The 16,275-nt window shown below is 50.8% G+C and overlaps 1 protein-coding gene across 1 annotated transcript; it reads left to right on the forward strand.

The window, feature by feature from the left end:
- Positions 1-958: 958 nt before the first annotated feature.
- On the forward strand, positions 959-6,885 carry ZIC2 (Zic family zinc finger 2). The gene is made up of 3 exons (XM_087967303.1): positions 959-2,565; positions 4,655-4,818; positions 5,359-6,885. Exons 1-3 carry the CDS (start codon positions 1,500-1,502, stop codon positions 5,617-5,619), a joined length of 1,491 nt encoding a protein of 496 aa, XP_087823429.1. The 5' UTR covers positions 959-1,499; the 3' UTR covers positions 5,620-6,885.
- Positions 6,886-16,275: the final 9,390 nt, after the last annotated feature.

Raw genomic sequence — 16,275 nt, forward strand, 5'->3', positions numbered from 1 at the left:
TGCGGTCAGCGGGCTCCGATCCCCTCCTCCCCCTCCCCGCCAGCTTGTTCCCTCTGATCCAAAGGTTGCCGCTTTCTCGCCTTGGCTCGGAGGAAGGAGGTGCCCACCGGGTCTTGGAGAGCGCTGCCCGCTACCCGGGGCGAGAGAGAGGAGGGGGAGAGAGGGGGGAGAGAGAGGCGGATCGGAGCCAGGGACTCTCGAGTGGCGCTTAGCCCATGGGGGGAAGCTGGGATTGATGGGCCGGAGCGACCAATGAGAGGGCGCCTGGAGAATGGCCTGGCTGCTGTTAAAGGGGGCGGCGGGAGAGGAGCTGCCAGTCCAGCCTAGCGGCTAAGCGGGAGAGGCTGGGAGGGGGCGCGGGTGGAGAGCGGGAGATAAAAACCAGCCACCGCAGCGGCGCCCGCCTCAACAAGGAAACGAGGAGGAGAGGCGAAGGGAAGACCAAGGGAGGACGCGCCCGACCCCCCCCCCTCCGCGCGCGCCAAAGAGAGGAGGACGAGGAGGAGGAGGAGGAAGAGAAAGGACCGGCTCTCCCCGCTCCCCCTCGCGGTTGGAGCTTGTTCATGGCGGGCGCTAGCCATGCCTGAGTGGGACCCGCGCCCGGCCTGAGGGACGCACCTTGGGCACTTCCCACACCGCCTGCCTTTATTGTCTTCTGGACTGCCTTCTTTTCTCCTTTGCTTTTGTTTTTTTTCTTCTTTCTCTTTTCTTTCAATCCCCCTCACCGCCCTCCCTCCCTCCGCCCCCTCCCACCCTTCCCAACTTAAAGTGAGCGGTTGGGTGGTTTGTGGAGAGAGAGAGAAAAGGCGCCGGTTTCCTTCCTCGCTGAGGGAGCCGCTGCAAGTTTGGAGCTAGTCAGGCCAAGCGAATGGCGGGCAGCAGCGGCGAAAGAGAAGGAGGGCAGTGATCCCAAACAGGGCCGGGGAGCGGGGCTGAGCGTGGGGGGGAGGGAGGAGGAGGAGAAGTGCGACTGAGGAAGGACGGCGTGTTTGTTTTCGGAAAGCGCGTGGCGTGTGAGGGAAAAAGCCGCCGCTCTCGTCCGCCCGCGCGTGCGCGCACTCCTTCTCCCCCCCCCCGCCCCCCGTGTACGTGCGTGCGCGCGAGAGCGAGCGCGCGGCTCTCCCTATATAGCTGCTCGCCTGTGTGTGCGAGAGGCTGTTGGTGTGGCGGTGGCGCTGACATCTCTTCGCCGGGGGTTTGTGCCTTGTGTTTTTATTTTCCCAGGGAAAAGCGAGACCTCCCCCTCCCTCCCCCCCCCCCCACCGCTCTCTCTCTCTCTCGCTCTCTCTCTCCTCCTTCCTCTCTCCCCGGACTGCTCTTTGCCTTCGTCCCTTCAGGGCTGCCCTTCCCGCCCGCCCCCGCCTCAGCCGTTCAATACCCTTTCGGGTGGCCGCCTGCTTCTGGACTCGCCTCGGCAGCACCGTTCCTTCTTTCGCTCCGGCTCCGGCGGCGGCGGCGGCAGGCCAGAGCCCCGGACCTTGGAGGGGGGTTCGAGCGGCATGCTGCTGGATGCGGGGCCGCAGTTCCCCACGCTGGGAGTGGGCACGTTCGCCCGGCACCCGCCCCCGTCGGCGGCGGAGATGCAAGAGCGCGAACTGAGCCTGCAGAACAGCTTCGTGGACTCGGCGGCGGCGGCGGCGGCGGCTCACCTGGGGGCCTTCAAGCTCAACGCGGCGGCGGCGGCGGCGGCGGCGGCTCACGAGCTCTCCCCGGGGCAAGGCTCGGCTTTCAGCTCGCAGGCGCCGGCTTACCCGCACGCCGCCCATGTCGGCTCCTACTCCGGGCCGCCTTTCAACTCCCCGCGGGACTTCTTGTTTCGGAGCCGAGGCTTTGGGGAGCCGGCGGCGGGCGGCGGCGGGCAGCACGGGCTCTTCGGGGCGGCGGCGGCGGCGGCCGGCGGCGGCCTCCATCACCCGCACGCGGAGCCGCAGAGCCACCTGCTCTTCCCGGGCATCGGAGACCAGCATGGCGCTCCCGGTTCCCCCAACGTCCTCAACGGGCAAATGCGCTTGGGCTTACCCGGAGAAGTCTTCGGTCGGTCGGATCAGTACCGGCAGGTGTCCAGCCCCCGAACTGACCCTTACTCGGCGGCCCAGCTGCACGGCCAATACGGCCCCATGAATATGAACATGGGCATGAACATGGCGGCCCACCACGCTCACCACCCGCACGCCCACCACCACCACCACCACCACCACCACCACCACCCCGGGGCCTTCTTCCGCTACATGCGCCAGCAGTGCATCAAGCAGGAGCTGATCTGCAAGTGGATCGACCCGGAGCAGCTCAGCAGCCCCAAAAAGAGTTGCAATAAAACTTTCAGCACCATGCACGAGCTGGTCACCCACGTCTCCGTCGAGCACGTCGGGGGCCCCGAGCAGAGCAACCACATCTGCTTCTGGGAGGAGTGTCCGCGCGAAGGGAAGCCCTTCAAGGCCAAGTACAAGCTGGTCAACCACATCCGCGTGCACACGGGCGAGAAGCCCTTCCCCTGCCCCTTCCCGGGATGCGGCAAGGTCTTCGCCCGCTCCGAGAACCTCAAGATCCACAAAAGGACGCACACAGGTCAGTCGGAGCGGACGGGGGAGGGAAGCGGGGAGGGGCCGCGGGGAGGGCAGGTCGGGCTTTTCCAAACAAAAAACCACAAATCTCTTCTTTCCGGCTCAAACTCAAAGAGAAAGGTTTGTTTTCTTCCTTCGCTGCGCTTCGCTCCTCCGTCTACGAGGACCACGGCTGGCAAACCCTTCCGATTAGTTTATCCCCGTGTTGTTGTTTTTTTGTTTTTTTTCCCCAATAGTATGTATGGAGTTTTAATTTGGGGCAAATTTTTTTTTTCTAAAAAAGGACTATTTTGAAAGGTCCCCGCGGGTCTCGCTATTAAGTTTCGCACGTCTCCGTCGGAGTAAAACCCAACGTGAGTTTAAGTAAATCTAGTGAGGAAGACCGAAGCACCGGCCGACGCTTAGAGCTGAAAACGCGGCTGGGGTGTAAGGCGGCCAAAGCGAGCGGTAGCCCTTTCCCTCCTTTCTGAGCGTAACAACAAAGGGAAACTCGGAGATTTCGAGGATGACTAGCACAATAACCACACAATTCCGAGGACCCCTGACTTAGAAATCTATCCGATTTATTTCTGGATAAATATGGATATAAATCTGGAAAGTTACCGAAATTACGCGCCTTAACTGCTTTTATCCAGGAGAAGGAATAAGATACGGCGCTGTAAAAAGGAGCGTGAGGGAATTGAAAGTAGATTCGCTTTTCTTCTCTGTTTTTGAGCAAGGCTTTCGCAGAGTTACGCTGTTGCTTTTCACTTCGTGTTAAGGGGATGAGAAATAACACTTTCTCGTTTTGGAAGCCGCAGCCGCAGCCGCTGAAGCGTTTTTTTTTTTTTTTTTTGCATTATCTTGTTTATATTATGCAACAACTGCCGGAAAAATTAACGTTCAGGCTTGGAATCCTCTCAGGGGCCAAAATGACCCGCGATTTTGCAGCTAAATCCAAGCGATTAAATTTTAAAAGAGCGTCAGTTTCCAAGGGTTTTTCTCCCGGTCGCATTTGAGCCGAGACTTTCTTTTTCTTTTGGCTTCCTCTCTTCTTTTCAAGTCAAATATTTGAGCGATTTCCGGACATCAGTATTAACTAAGAGACTCTCTGGGCCTTTCTGGTTGTGTTGTTGACGTGTTAAGGACGAACCGAGGTGCCAGACAGGTTTTAACGAGGTTTAACAAACCCCAGGCGTTTGATTTGCAGGGAGATGGCCCCGATTTGGCAACCTAAAGGTTTTGCCTTTAAGGAACAATTTACGTACTAATGGGATTTCTTGTAAAATTGCCCATCTCTCCCACCTCCGATTTAGCGGGAGGGGAGCGGAGGTTGTGGTATTTGAATTCTCACACCTACAAATTACTCGGAAATCTGGCAACAGGGTGAAAAAAGTCAAAGAATATTCCAAGGAAAGATTTTGGAGGTAGTCCTTTCCCACATATTTTCCCCCACCTCACCCCTTCCTACCCACTGCCACCCAACACCCCAAGCAGATCTACCAGGATTAACTTCCAACGTCCTTCCATTAACGCAATAATAATAATATTTTTTAAAAAAATACAATACTTTTTCAGATCTTGGTTCACGCCGTGCTGGTTAGTTTTATTAAATCTGGATTGAGCTGGGAAGCTAATTTTGCTTCTAAGCTGTATCCCGAAATAGAAACAGGGCCGAGTCTTCTTGCTTTCAGCCAGGAATTTAGGATTTGAAACAACAGCCACAGGTTATCTTTCACACGAGTGATCTCTCTCTCCGTCTGTTTATGTCTGCCTAGAAAACCAAGTTTGCAGCTCCCGGAACTTTCTCAGATCCCCGGATTGTCCATGTTTTACCTAAGTCCCGCCATACTGCACTGCCTTCTTTTACCCTTCTCAGCGCAAGAAAGTATCTGGGATTTTCAAATTAAAGTGCTTGGAAATAAGGTGGCATTTGATAATAATACCTCCCTTTAGGCCAGGCCTATTCTGCTTTCTCTGCAGCCACTCACACACGCCAGGTCTTTCTGTTCCTGAAAAAGGACTCCTTCAATAAGCGGCCTGCATCTGGTGGGCTGATTTTTTATTTTTATTTTTGCAGCAATTTACCCCACTGTTTTCCTTCCTTCTTGCAGGGGAGAAGCCCTTCCAGTGTGAGTTCGAAGGCTGTGACAGGCGCTTTGCCAACAGCAGCGACCGGAAGAAGCACATGCACGTCCACACTTCGGACAAACCCTACTTGTGCAAAATGTGTGACAAATCTTACACCCACCCCAGCTCTCTGCGGAAACACATGAAGGTAACCCCGTTGGCGCTGGCCTGGGAAGGGGATTAGGAGAGACCAGAGAGGGAGAGAGCCAGTAGGAGAGAGGGAGAGAGAGGCCTGGGCTCGTGGGAAGCCGGAGACCCCCTTGAAATGAGGGTTTTCGCCTGGGGCAGAGGGAGCCCTGGAGTTGAATCAGAAAGGCCTGTGCGCTTCTGTGTCATTTATTTTGTACAGGACGGGACTGGGGTTCTCTGTGATGTCTAGGAGGATGGAAATTAACCACCTCCCCTTTAAGGAGGACTTTGGTGAGGACTCACAGCCTTAGCTCTGGGGAAGCCTTCTTTCCCTTCATTTATAAGGGAAAAAAATACTATTAATTATTAATGTAATAAAAATAGCACCACTTGAACAGGGCATGGACAGGACCCTCCATTTTAAAAAGGCAGTTTTTGGTTCAGCTGTGATCGCTTCCATCAAACATGTTTGGGAAGGACTCGATAGGTGGGTGAAAAAAATGCCAAAACCAAGGTAAAACATCTAATAATAGCAATATTGTTTCCCTTTGCCTTATAGGTTCATGAATCTTCCCCACAAGGCTCTGACTCCTCGCCTGCTGCCAGCTCTGGCTACGAATCCTCCACCCCGCCCGGGTTGGTGTCCCCCAGCACAGAGACCCAAAGTACGGCCGCTTCCAACTTGTCTCCGGCAGCTGCTGCGGCCGCTGCTGCAGCAGCCGCGGTGACGGGTGGCTCCGGGGGCGGCAGCAGCAGTGGCGGTGGCGGCGGCGGGAGCCACAGTAGCCTCACCTCCAATTTCAACGAGTGGTACGTCTGAGGATGCCCAGGGCTGCTGCCACTCATCTTGGATCCCTGGGGGCCAAGCAGTCGGAGTCCAAGTCTGTTTTGCAACTCTCTGTTTTATCTCTAATTTACTCTTTTTTCTCCTTTTGCTTGAATTCAAAACATTCCAAACGAGAAAGATTGAGAGAGAGAGAGAGAGAGAGAGAGAGAAATAGAGAGAGAGAGAGAAATGCAGAGAGGGCTCTTTAAGGAAAAAAGGAAGAATAAGAAGAGGAGAGGAAGGAGAAGGAAGTCTTCAAAGCAGCAAAGGGTTCTCCCCACCCAGAGACAGCCGCTGCCTCCACACTTGCAAATATTCCTTTTGCAGATATTTGTCCCTCTGGGCCTCCAAGCGCCTTTTGTGAACAAAGATCATTGTGAACAAAGATCAGAGTTCGTCCATCTCTCCCAGTGTACATAGAGGAATCCAAGGTGGTAATCAACCTTTTCTTATTGTATAGAAATCGGTCCACTTTGTGAGCTATGGATTGCTTTTCCTTTCACCCAGAGCTCTTTCTTGAGCATCCTTCTCTTCTCTTCTCTTCTCTTCTCTTCTCTTCTCTTCTCTTCTCTTCTCTTCTCTTCTCTTCTCTTCTCTCCTCTCCTCTCCTCTCCTCTCCTCTCCTCTCCTCTCCATCTCTCCCTTGTTCTTGAATTCACCAATTTTAAAGGGGGAGAAGGGAAAAACATGAAAGCAAATGGTTTTTTTCCCCCCTGTAATTGTGGTATTGAATATTGTGTTCCCTTTAAAAGAGGCAACTTTGATTGTAAACTTCACTGAAATATAGATCTGAAAGATTTTTTTTTTTAAAAAAAGTGCCAAAGTCTCTATGTTGTTTTCAAAACGACCCAGATAAATTTCCCCCTTCTCCCAACACTTGTGAATGTATTTTCTGTTAGCTGGGTTTACATGTGATGTTTTAGTGCTTTTTGCTAGTTCCTGTTTGGAAATTTGTGGAAGGTTGGGGGTAGGGAAAATAAAGGTAGTGCTGTTAGGTTTTTTTTTTCCCCCGTAATAACACCCTTCCTTGTGTAAATACCTATTGCCATATTTATCCATTTGTAATTAAATTATGGTATTAACTTGCTACAGAGGAAACAGTATTTATAAAAAAATGTTTCTTAACTATAAATATGTACAATTGTGAGCATAAACTGTTTCAGAATTTTTTTATTTGGAGGTTTATGTGGTTTCATCATTTCTTGTGATTTTTTGAGAGTAATGCATACAGAAATATAAATAAAATGTGTTGAAACTGCAGTCCATGATATTTTTAATCCACAGATATCTTTCTCCTTATCCCAATAAATTCATACTTGGTTAGAGTGAAGCTATTAAAAGTTGATTTTTAAAACCAATTAAAACCATCCATAATTATATAAATTATACTAAAGAAATACTACTAGTTTCTTTTTTTAATGTTAAAACTCATTTTACATTTCAAAAGCTCACACAGCACAACCCTCCCCAGAACTGCAGGCTGAACTTGCTATATGTGCATTTACTTGAGAGGAAGGATCACAAAGAGCCTTACTACTCAATAAACACACATATAGGATTGCCTTGCTCCAAACTTGGAGAAAGGCCCTTCTGCCATCTGAATGCCAGCTCAGCAGAAGACTTAACAAGGGTTTCATTCCTCCCCCTTTGGAAATAAAAAAATTAAAAGGAACAGAAGTTTAAAGAATGACCTGTACCTTTTAATTGAAATACTTCATTTGTTTGAGTTTTATATTTCTCTGGGCCCAAACTAACAATATCTGAACTACTACTCTCTTGGTTTATATTCATGCATTTATTCTCTCTAAGAATACCCCTAACTTTTTGAAGTGGTGGGTTTTCTCTGTTGCTTTTTATATTTTTATATGATTAATGTTTAATGAAACTAATTAGTTGGGCTGTTGGTTTATTTTTAAAAGGAGAGTCATCCATTCTTGCTATATCTCAGTAAAATCGAAGCCTTCTTACATAATCCCAATAATAATTTCTTTCTCTTTTATTATTCTTATTTTAAATGACCTCCTGGCTGAAAGTCAATATTTATTCTCGCTGGGGATATTGTGCACAATTGACTGCAGGAGCACGTGTTTAGCTATAAGGGCCAAGAAGAATACTGACGGTATACAGTATATGAATTACTATGCCGGAGCATCTCTAACCCCCTCCCACGTTATCACTATAAAGTATAAAATCCTCTTCTACCTGAGTGGAAATTTAAAAATGCCTTCCCTCTCCCCTTTAAAAAATATATATATCTTAAATTCACTTCCGATACTAGCTAGGCTTTGGTGAGGCTTGGATACATTGGGTCCTCCGAGATCTGAACGCCAAATCCTCACCCAGGAAAGCCCTCCCCCCCCCTTTCGAAGAATCTGGAGTGAAATCGGGCTTGACAGCTTGCAATCTTCGAAGGCCCGGCCTTTCCCCTCCAAAAAACCTCCCCGCCTGGACACTGAAAGCAAGCGCGCCGTTCCTTCCTTTTTCTTAAGCCCTGGCCGACTTCCGCGATCCTTGGCAGGCGGCGACACCATTTCTCCACGCTGCCCAAGCAACCCGCAGAAAGATTTTTTTTTTTCCTTCCTTCCTTTCTGGTACTCCACTCCAGGTTGCTGGCAAACGCGACCTCTCAGCCTGTGTGGCAAGGAAGAGGAGAATCCTAAGGCGGGTCGATTTGTTTGAGTATAAAGGCTCGCTTACTTCCCCTTTACTCCCGTGTGGGCTTTCTCTCCACCCCCACCTTCCCAAAAAAGCAAGATATTATCTGGGTGCTTTGCGGTCGAGGGTGAAACCCAACTTTCCGCAGTGGAAAGTGGGAGACAATCCACGCTCTCCTTCCCTTGCCTCCCTCCAGTTGAGGTTGCCACCCGAGTTTCATTCTCCCCGTTGAATCAGGGCTCCTACTCTCAGGCGCTGGATCCATTTCTTCCCATTCATTCACTCATTCATTCATTCATGAGTGTGCAATGCAAAAAAAAAAAAAAGACATTGAAGCAATCAAATGACATTTTGATGGTGTCATTTGACGGTGGCTCTCAATATTAAGAGACCCACCGTCCTCCTCTTCCTCCTTTCTTAGTTTTATTCAAACCAGGAGCGCAGGACGCTGATCCCCTAAAGGAGAAGAGCCGGTGCCCGCTTGTTGCAAACGGCCTACTACGCAGAAGCCGAAGCCGGCTGGCCCTGGTTTGCACCGCGACTGCTTCAGCTAAACCAGGCTTTGGGGGTTCCCAAAGCCGAGCCGGCTTAAGGGAGGCGAAAATCCCCCCCCCCGCCCGCATTCCGGAGGATCCCCACCTACCACCACCCCGCGAAAGGCGGACTGGGCGAGAGTCCTTGTTCCGGGCGATGGCCGTGGGCAGCGAGACGCCCGGGCACCGTCCCTGCTTGTCCCGTCTCTCCTCTCCAGGGAGCCCCAGCCGAAGGAGGGATCCTTTTCCCCCAAGCCCGGATGCCGGTTGGAAGCTCGGTTACTCGGTTACTCCTGCAGGCGATGGAGAAGCTGCCTGGAGCAAAGGCCGCAGCGCTTCTACTCCGGGCGCAGCTCCCGCTTTGTAGGAAGCCCGCTTTTCCTCCTCCGTGTCCTTCCCTCCGCCCCGCGGGAGGGGAAGGGAGAAAGGGGAGTCCCGTCCGGCCCTTCCCTCGTGGGCCCCCATTCATCCCGGGGACAACCCTTGAACTTGAACTTGAGCTGACCTTGCCTGCTCCGGCATCCGCTTTCCCAAGCCGGCCAAAGAAAGAAGGTGCAGTAGAAAAAGAGAGGGCGGAGATGGCGGAGGCCGAGATCTCAGGCCCCACGTTTTCCTACCGGGAACGTCTCTTGGAAGAGTCCAGAGACGCCTTCAGGGCCTGGTGCCGCGGCCTGAACAATGCCGGGAGGGAACACCGGCTTAGTGGGTATAATAGAGGCGTTGTAAAGAATAGAGCGCAAATGACCTTCTAGGCAAGGCTTGAAAGACTGGGGTCTCCAATACACACACACACACCATCCCGAGCTTGGGGACTTTTATCCGCATCTGAGCTGGCCAAGCTAAAGCCAACGCCTTCGAATCTAAAGCCACCGTCTAAAATGGCCGCGAGTCCCTTCTCCATCGCCCAGATTAACTCAAGAGAGTTAACTACATTCGTAGTTAATCCCAGGACAAAACTGGCCTGCGGTTCTGGGATCGGAGTGAAATGGCAGCGCCCGGCAACTTCCCAAGAGGAGCAGAGAGACCTGTGGATGAAAAAACCACTTCGCTTGTTAGTCCCGAGTGTGTCTTTCTCGTTGGTCCATGATTTGGCTAAGGTCTCTGTCCCCTTTTGCTATCCTTCTTTCTTTTTAATTATTTGATCATAGTGGTTGGCGAAGGTACTTAATTTTTCAGCAGTTCATTGTAGGGATTCTTTAGGGATATGGCCCTCTGTTGTACTGATCAACGAGGAAGCAGTAGCAAATAGTATGCAGGTATTTGGTTAGGCGTTTCCAAGCTGGAGAGTTTTATCCTCTGTCAAAGGAAGCCAAAAAAAACAAATCGTGGGTCAGTTAATCAATAGCGTCTTATACTTTTTAATCCAACTTTCCCTGGCTCCTGATATCAGTAATTTAAACCGATTTTGTATTGCTGCGCAACAGAGGCCGTCACAAAACACAAATCGCGAGTAAAAAAAAAAAAAGTAGCCCGAACATTCAGGTATAACTCATAACTTTCCTTGAGTTTTGAGTGATGTTTTTCTCATTTTTTCATTCTTCTTCATCGCCCCCCCCCCCCCAATCCATAGAGTCTTTTTTGGAGCTGTGGGTCATCTGTGTGTCGGCGAGGGAGGGGGATGTGTGATTTTTCCCTAGCTCAATTGGCCAGTCGCACTTCTAAAACTAAAAAACAAACAAAACACCTTTAATTGGAGATCAAAGAACTGCCTGTAAAAAGGCCGCTTATTTAACCTCAGTGGGTTTGCCTTAAAACTAACTCCTTTCCCCTCGCAGATTTATCCTTGCAGGTTCATCCAGAAGGGAACCTTGATCTCCGAGTGGGCTGCAGAGCTGCGGCTGGAGAGGTCCTGCCGAAAAGATCCTTCTCCCTGGGAGAAGAATCAAGCCTCCATTTCAAGGACGCCTGGACGCGAGTCAACTTATACCCGCCGCCCTCTTCTTAAGCACACTTATTTTGCAAAGCAGAGCAGCGAAGGGCTGCCGAGGAAACGCGCTTTGGGCCCTTGACCTCTCCTTTCAAGCCAAAAATCTTTAAAAGGGGTGTGTGGTTCTCAGGGCAGGAATGGGGCGCGTGGGACGGGGGGGGGGAACGGGGGGAGAAGAAAAGCATGGATTCATCTCCGTGGCTCAGCGCTTTGGCTCGTCGGGGTTGCCCAAGCAGAGACCAGAGGCGCTTCCCTAGAGCGCGATCCGGCCGGCCTTAAAGCCTGTGTAGAAAGCCCGCGTCTTCGCGGTTGCAAGAAGAGGGCTTAGCAACTTTTGCGCCCCGACGTCCCTGCTTCGCTTCTTTTGGACGGCGTCCCTTTCCGCAGAAAGGGAAGGGAGCAGCAGGCCGCCACGAAATTGCACCTCTGCTCTTTCGAAAGCTCGGACAGTGCGTAATGGTCGATCTGCCCCCCACTGATCGCCTCGACACAGCCAAGCAGGGTCATGTGTGTGTGTGTGTGTGTGTGTGTGTGAAACTTTGAAGAGGGCAGACAGCACCAAGAAGGCGCATTTCCCACCTCTGGGAGAGAAGAAGAGGAAGGAAGGAAGAAAGGAAGGAAGGAAGGGAAGGAAGGGAAGGAAGGGAAGGAAGGAAGGAAGGAAAGGAAGGAAAGGAAGGAAAGGAAGAAAAAGAAAGAAAGAAAGAGAGAAAGAAAGAAAGAAAGAAAGAAAGAAAGAAAGAAAGAAAGAAAGAAAGAAAGAAAGAAAGAAAACGGCTGAAGTCTGATTCATAAAGAGGGGTCCAGAATACGACCCCATAACGTCACCCAGCTAAACTTCTCGTCTTGAAGGCGGCAAGATTGGTTTCCGGGGATACTGAACTACAAGACCCTGTTTGGCACATACGAGCTACTCCAGGGTATTCTGCGAAAATGAAACTCCCGCAAGAGCTGGGAGAGCCCCCCTTGCCCCACTGCTTAGATCCCCTTTGAAGTCTTCCAGCCGCCGATGCTCCAAGGCGGGCGGTTTTAACCTGTGTTTTGTTTTTTTTTCTGACCGCCGCCTAAAAGTTCTTGACCACCACGGGAAGGTGCCTGGGGGGCGAGACGGAGCTTCTTTTGGCTTTGCAAGGTCTCGGTTTGCAGAACAGGAAAGCGGGGGAGAGGGGGGGGGCTTGAAAAGGGTGAAATTTTCAGCTCCGTCTGAAAGAAAGGGCAGCTTTGCAGAGCAAGCCTGTGTAGAGCCGAAGGTTCCGTCCCAAGAGCCCCCTCCTTTCTCCCTTCTCTCCCCCTTCCCCTTTCCTCGCAAGCAGCCACAGGGGAAGGGAAGGAGGCTAAAGGGCGAGTGTGTGCGCTTGGCGAGGCTTCAAAGACTTCCGAAGTCTAGGGAGGAAAAGCAATCCGCCGAAACAAGCCTCGCCGGCCCCAGGACATCCTTTGGCGGATTTTTTTTTTTTTTTTTTTTGGGGCTGGGAACGGTACGGGACTGGCTGCCACCGGCATCTCTGGGCCCCCTGACCGGCCACAACGATAGAATAGAACAGAATTCTTGATTGGCCCAAGTGTGATTGGACACACAAGGAATTTGTCTTGGTGCAAATGCTCTCAGTGTACATAAAAGAAAAGATACATTCGTCAAGAGTCCAGAATCATCAGGTACAACACTTAATAATAGTCATAAGCCCTGGTGCTTATGGGGAGGTTCATCCTCCTCCCCCCCCCCCAAAAAAAAATCATTGCTGGGCAAATGGACTCAGCTCAAGGTGCTGGGCCAAAGGAGAGACAGTACACAGTCCTTGTAGCGGGTAGGGCGGTGTGTATTTCCATCCATTTACTGGTATTTCATCCCGCTCTATAATTATGCGGATTGTCTCTTAAAAGGGGGTTGCGGGGAGGAAGGAATTGCACGCCTCCTTGTTTCCACAGACACTGGTTATGGTTGGTTCTAACTCCGTCCCTTGGAAGTCGGTGGGTTACCCTGGAAGACAGGAGGGCATTCCAACTTGCTTGCACATAAGCAAATTACACAAACGATCCTTGTTGCGGATACATCATCAGAGCAAGGCTGGCTTGAGATCCTCACGGCGATCTCTACTGATGGTGGATATTCGCGGGTGCGCAAATCTTTCATCAGCCACCGTCCACTTAATGATTTATTACGCACCGTTCAAGCATCGCTGCGACACAGCTACGAAGAGAAAGATCTTTTATGGCCACAGCAATGATTGCATGATGCTCTTGTGGTCTTCCAGCAGCTGGTTCCACACTAGGGATTTCTTAAGCGTCATTGCTGTGCAAGGAGAAGCCCCTCTTCCTTCTGATCGTAGCAACGATTGGCTGGCTTTGACACTTAGAAGTCACTAGTGGAGACCTGTCCAGTGACACCAAAAAGCAATGGCTTAGTCTGAAAGCGCGAGTAGAGCAAGGCCATCCTAGGAACGGTGGAGCCTTTTTTCTTTTCTTTCTTTTTTTTTTGTTAAAGATTACCCTGGTTCAGTTCCTGAATTTCAGAGTCCTAGGCAACGTTGGTCTTTTATAACGTCACTGTGCCGCCTCTGGAACGACGATGCACAATTTGTCAACAAGACTACAAGCACATCCACGAAGTAATTTACTCCTTAGACGTGAAGTCCTATCCACTTTGGGACCAACCCTACCGTCAGAGCAACTCGTGCCTAGATTTATGGCAGTGTGGATTTTGCCACACTGTAAGATGCTGTCGATCATTTCATGAGGGTCCATAGACTGGTCAAAGAAGGCAGCTTTGCCACAGCCTCGGAGATACTTTGGGTTGAAGCTTCATTGCTAAGGAAGGGGTGTTCTTGAAAGGAGTACGAGGGTGTGTGTTTGTGTACGCGGGTCTGTACGTACACCTATGCATGCATCTGAACCTCCTGCCTTCTTCTTAGAGAAGGCCAGTCTTCTGTTAGTAGGTCCGCCTTCCTAGTTTCTGCGCCTCAGTTGCAGAAGGTCCCATAGACATAGCGCAGGGGTCTCCAACTTTGTCAACTTTACGCCAAGCGGACTTCAACCCCCAGAAGTTCAAGGTTGACAGATCCCTGCCATAGAGTGAAGTTTCCAAAGTCAGATCCTCCTCACCGACCGACCGGTTTGGTTTTGATAAAAGAAAAAGAAAGGAAAACCCATCCCTTGGCTGTTTTCTTGGGTCTTTCCCCCCCCTCCCCCACTTCCTTTGGTGAGGGAAGCGAGCAAACACCGGGCGAGCGGAAGTCCATTTCGAAATCGACCCCAGGCCCACCTCCAAAAGATCGCCCAAAGGCTGAAGAAGGGAGTTAGGGGCTTAGGGACTTCTGCCCTCACTGTGAGTTGTGTTGGTGTGTGTGTGTGTGTGTGTGTGCGCGCGCACGAAGGGAGGCTCAGCCAATTTCACTGTACACACGTTGTACGCTGACAATAAAGGTAATGATAAAGGGGCGCCCTGAAGGAAGCGAAGGCTCCCTGGGGCATTTGGGTCACTCTCGAACTTCTTTCTCAACTCCCGGAGCTGCTGCTTGAAAGACAAGGGCTGCCTCTTCCCTCCTCTGAAGACCGCAGGCGACCAAGCAAGCTTCCTTTAGCCTGCCCCGCAAAGAAGTGGGTGCTCCCAGGGAGCCCTAAAAAACCCCCCTTTTCCAGCCCCCGATTGGAAACCAGATCACCTCTCCGCCTCTTTCAAGTGTGAGGCCGGTCGCAGCCGATCAAACTCTCGTCCGAGGACTGGGAGCTGAAGTCCTCCCTAAAACAGATTCTGCGGAGACTTCTCGGAGTATCTTCGCTACGCGTTGCAAATTATGGCTGGGTAGGTAGGTCAATTCCCAGAATCTCATGGCCCTGCTTACGGCCAAGGAATCTTTCCTGGCTTATAGCTCTGCATCCAAGTCAGCCGGGTCGATCTTGGATGCTTGGACGCGTTTGGCGGTGTCATTTGCACAAATCTTTACTCAAGGCAGTTGAATAGAATAGAATAGAATAGAATAGAATAGAATTCTTTATTGGCCAAGTGTGATTGGACACACAAGGAATTTGCTTTTGGTGCATAAGCTCTCAGTGTACATAAAAGAAAAGATACAAAAGATCTAAGGGTTTTGGGTTATTGACTCAATGTATCTTTGGTTGACAGCGTTCCTGTAAGTCGCAAGATGGTTTGTGGGAACAACAACAACAGCAACAGCAGCAACAGCAGCAACGGAACTCCATAGCCCAAGAGTTATTTTTTATTGATCACTGCCCCAAAACAAAAGGCGTGAAGTCCTGGATTCTCACGCGGCAGAACCGGCAGTCTTCGGGAGGCGAAACGTTGGAAAGGCAGCAAAGCAATTGCCGGTTGCCGTCCAAAGGGGGCGGCGACGGGGATGAATACAACACTAAACCAGGGGTCTCCAACCTTGGCAACTTTAAGCCTGGAGGACTTCAACTACCAGAATTGAACTGGGGAATTCTGGGAGTTGAAGTCCTCCAGGCTTAAAGTTGCCATGGTTGCAGACCCCTGCACTAGACAGAATTTAAGTTGGGGCAGATTATTATTATTATTATTATTATTATTATTATTATTATTATTATTATTATTATTATTATTATTATTATTATTATTATTAATTATTAATCATTGAAGAAAGACTGATGGAAGGAGAGATCGTAGGGAAGCAAGCACGCCAGCAGAAAAGGGGATTTTTTTTTTTCTTTCCTTGCTTGTTCTGATCGTTCTGCTCTTTTCCCATGGCTCACCGGTTAGCCCATTTTGGAGTGGAGGGGTGCCTTTTCCCTCACCGGCACCAGCCCCCCGCTATCCTTAGGGCATATCCGGGAAGGGGGAATCTCAGGGCAAACGCTGCGAGGCCCCCAGACCCAAAGGTTCAGCGTTGATGCTGGGTCTGAATTCGGACACCAATGTATTGTGGGAGCACAGGTGCTCGTTTAGTGGCCATTCAAAGTTACAACGGCGCTGAAAAAAGTGACTTACGGCCCTTTTTCACCCTTACGACCTTGGTAGCAACCCTATGATCATGGGATCAACATTTAGATGTTTGGCAAGTGATTCATGCTTACGACCATGGCTGCGTCCCAAAGACACGTGATCCCCTTTGGCGACCATCTGACCAGCAAAAATCAATGGGGAAGCCAGATTCACTCAACAACTGCCACGCTGGCTAATGAACTGCGGCGACTCACTTCACACCCGTGGCAAGAAGGGTCGTAAAATGGGTCAATGCTCAAGTAACAAACGTCTGGCTTAACAACGGAGGTTTGGGGTTCAATTGTGATCGTTAAGTTGAGGACTACCTGGACTGTAAGAAACAGACTCAGGTGCCTGCCTAGACCAGAGCTTACCTCCGGCTCCTTCCACGGCCACCCGAGTTCCAGTCGTCTGTTTGCGACTAGATAAGAGCGGCCAGTCCCTGTTGAGGCTGAGCCCCGCAGCGCCTTTCTCCCCAGCTATCGCTTCCTCCTAGCCTGGGATTCTCGTGCCTTAGTAGGCAAACGAGGCCCGGATCTCAAAGCTGAGAGGACGTGGGGCCGGCCCAATGCAACTCGCTC

Source organism: Notechis scutatus, chromosome 5 (genome assembly GCF_049901735.1).
Source record: "Notechis scutatus isolate UNSWTSFEM ecotype Mainland chromosome 5, rNotScu1.2, whole genome shotgun sequence".
Lineage (NCBI taxonomy): Eukaryota > Metazoa > Chordata > Lepidosauria > Squamata > Elapidae > Notechis > Notechis scutatus.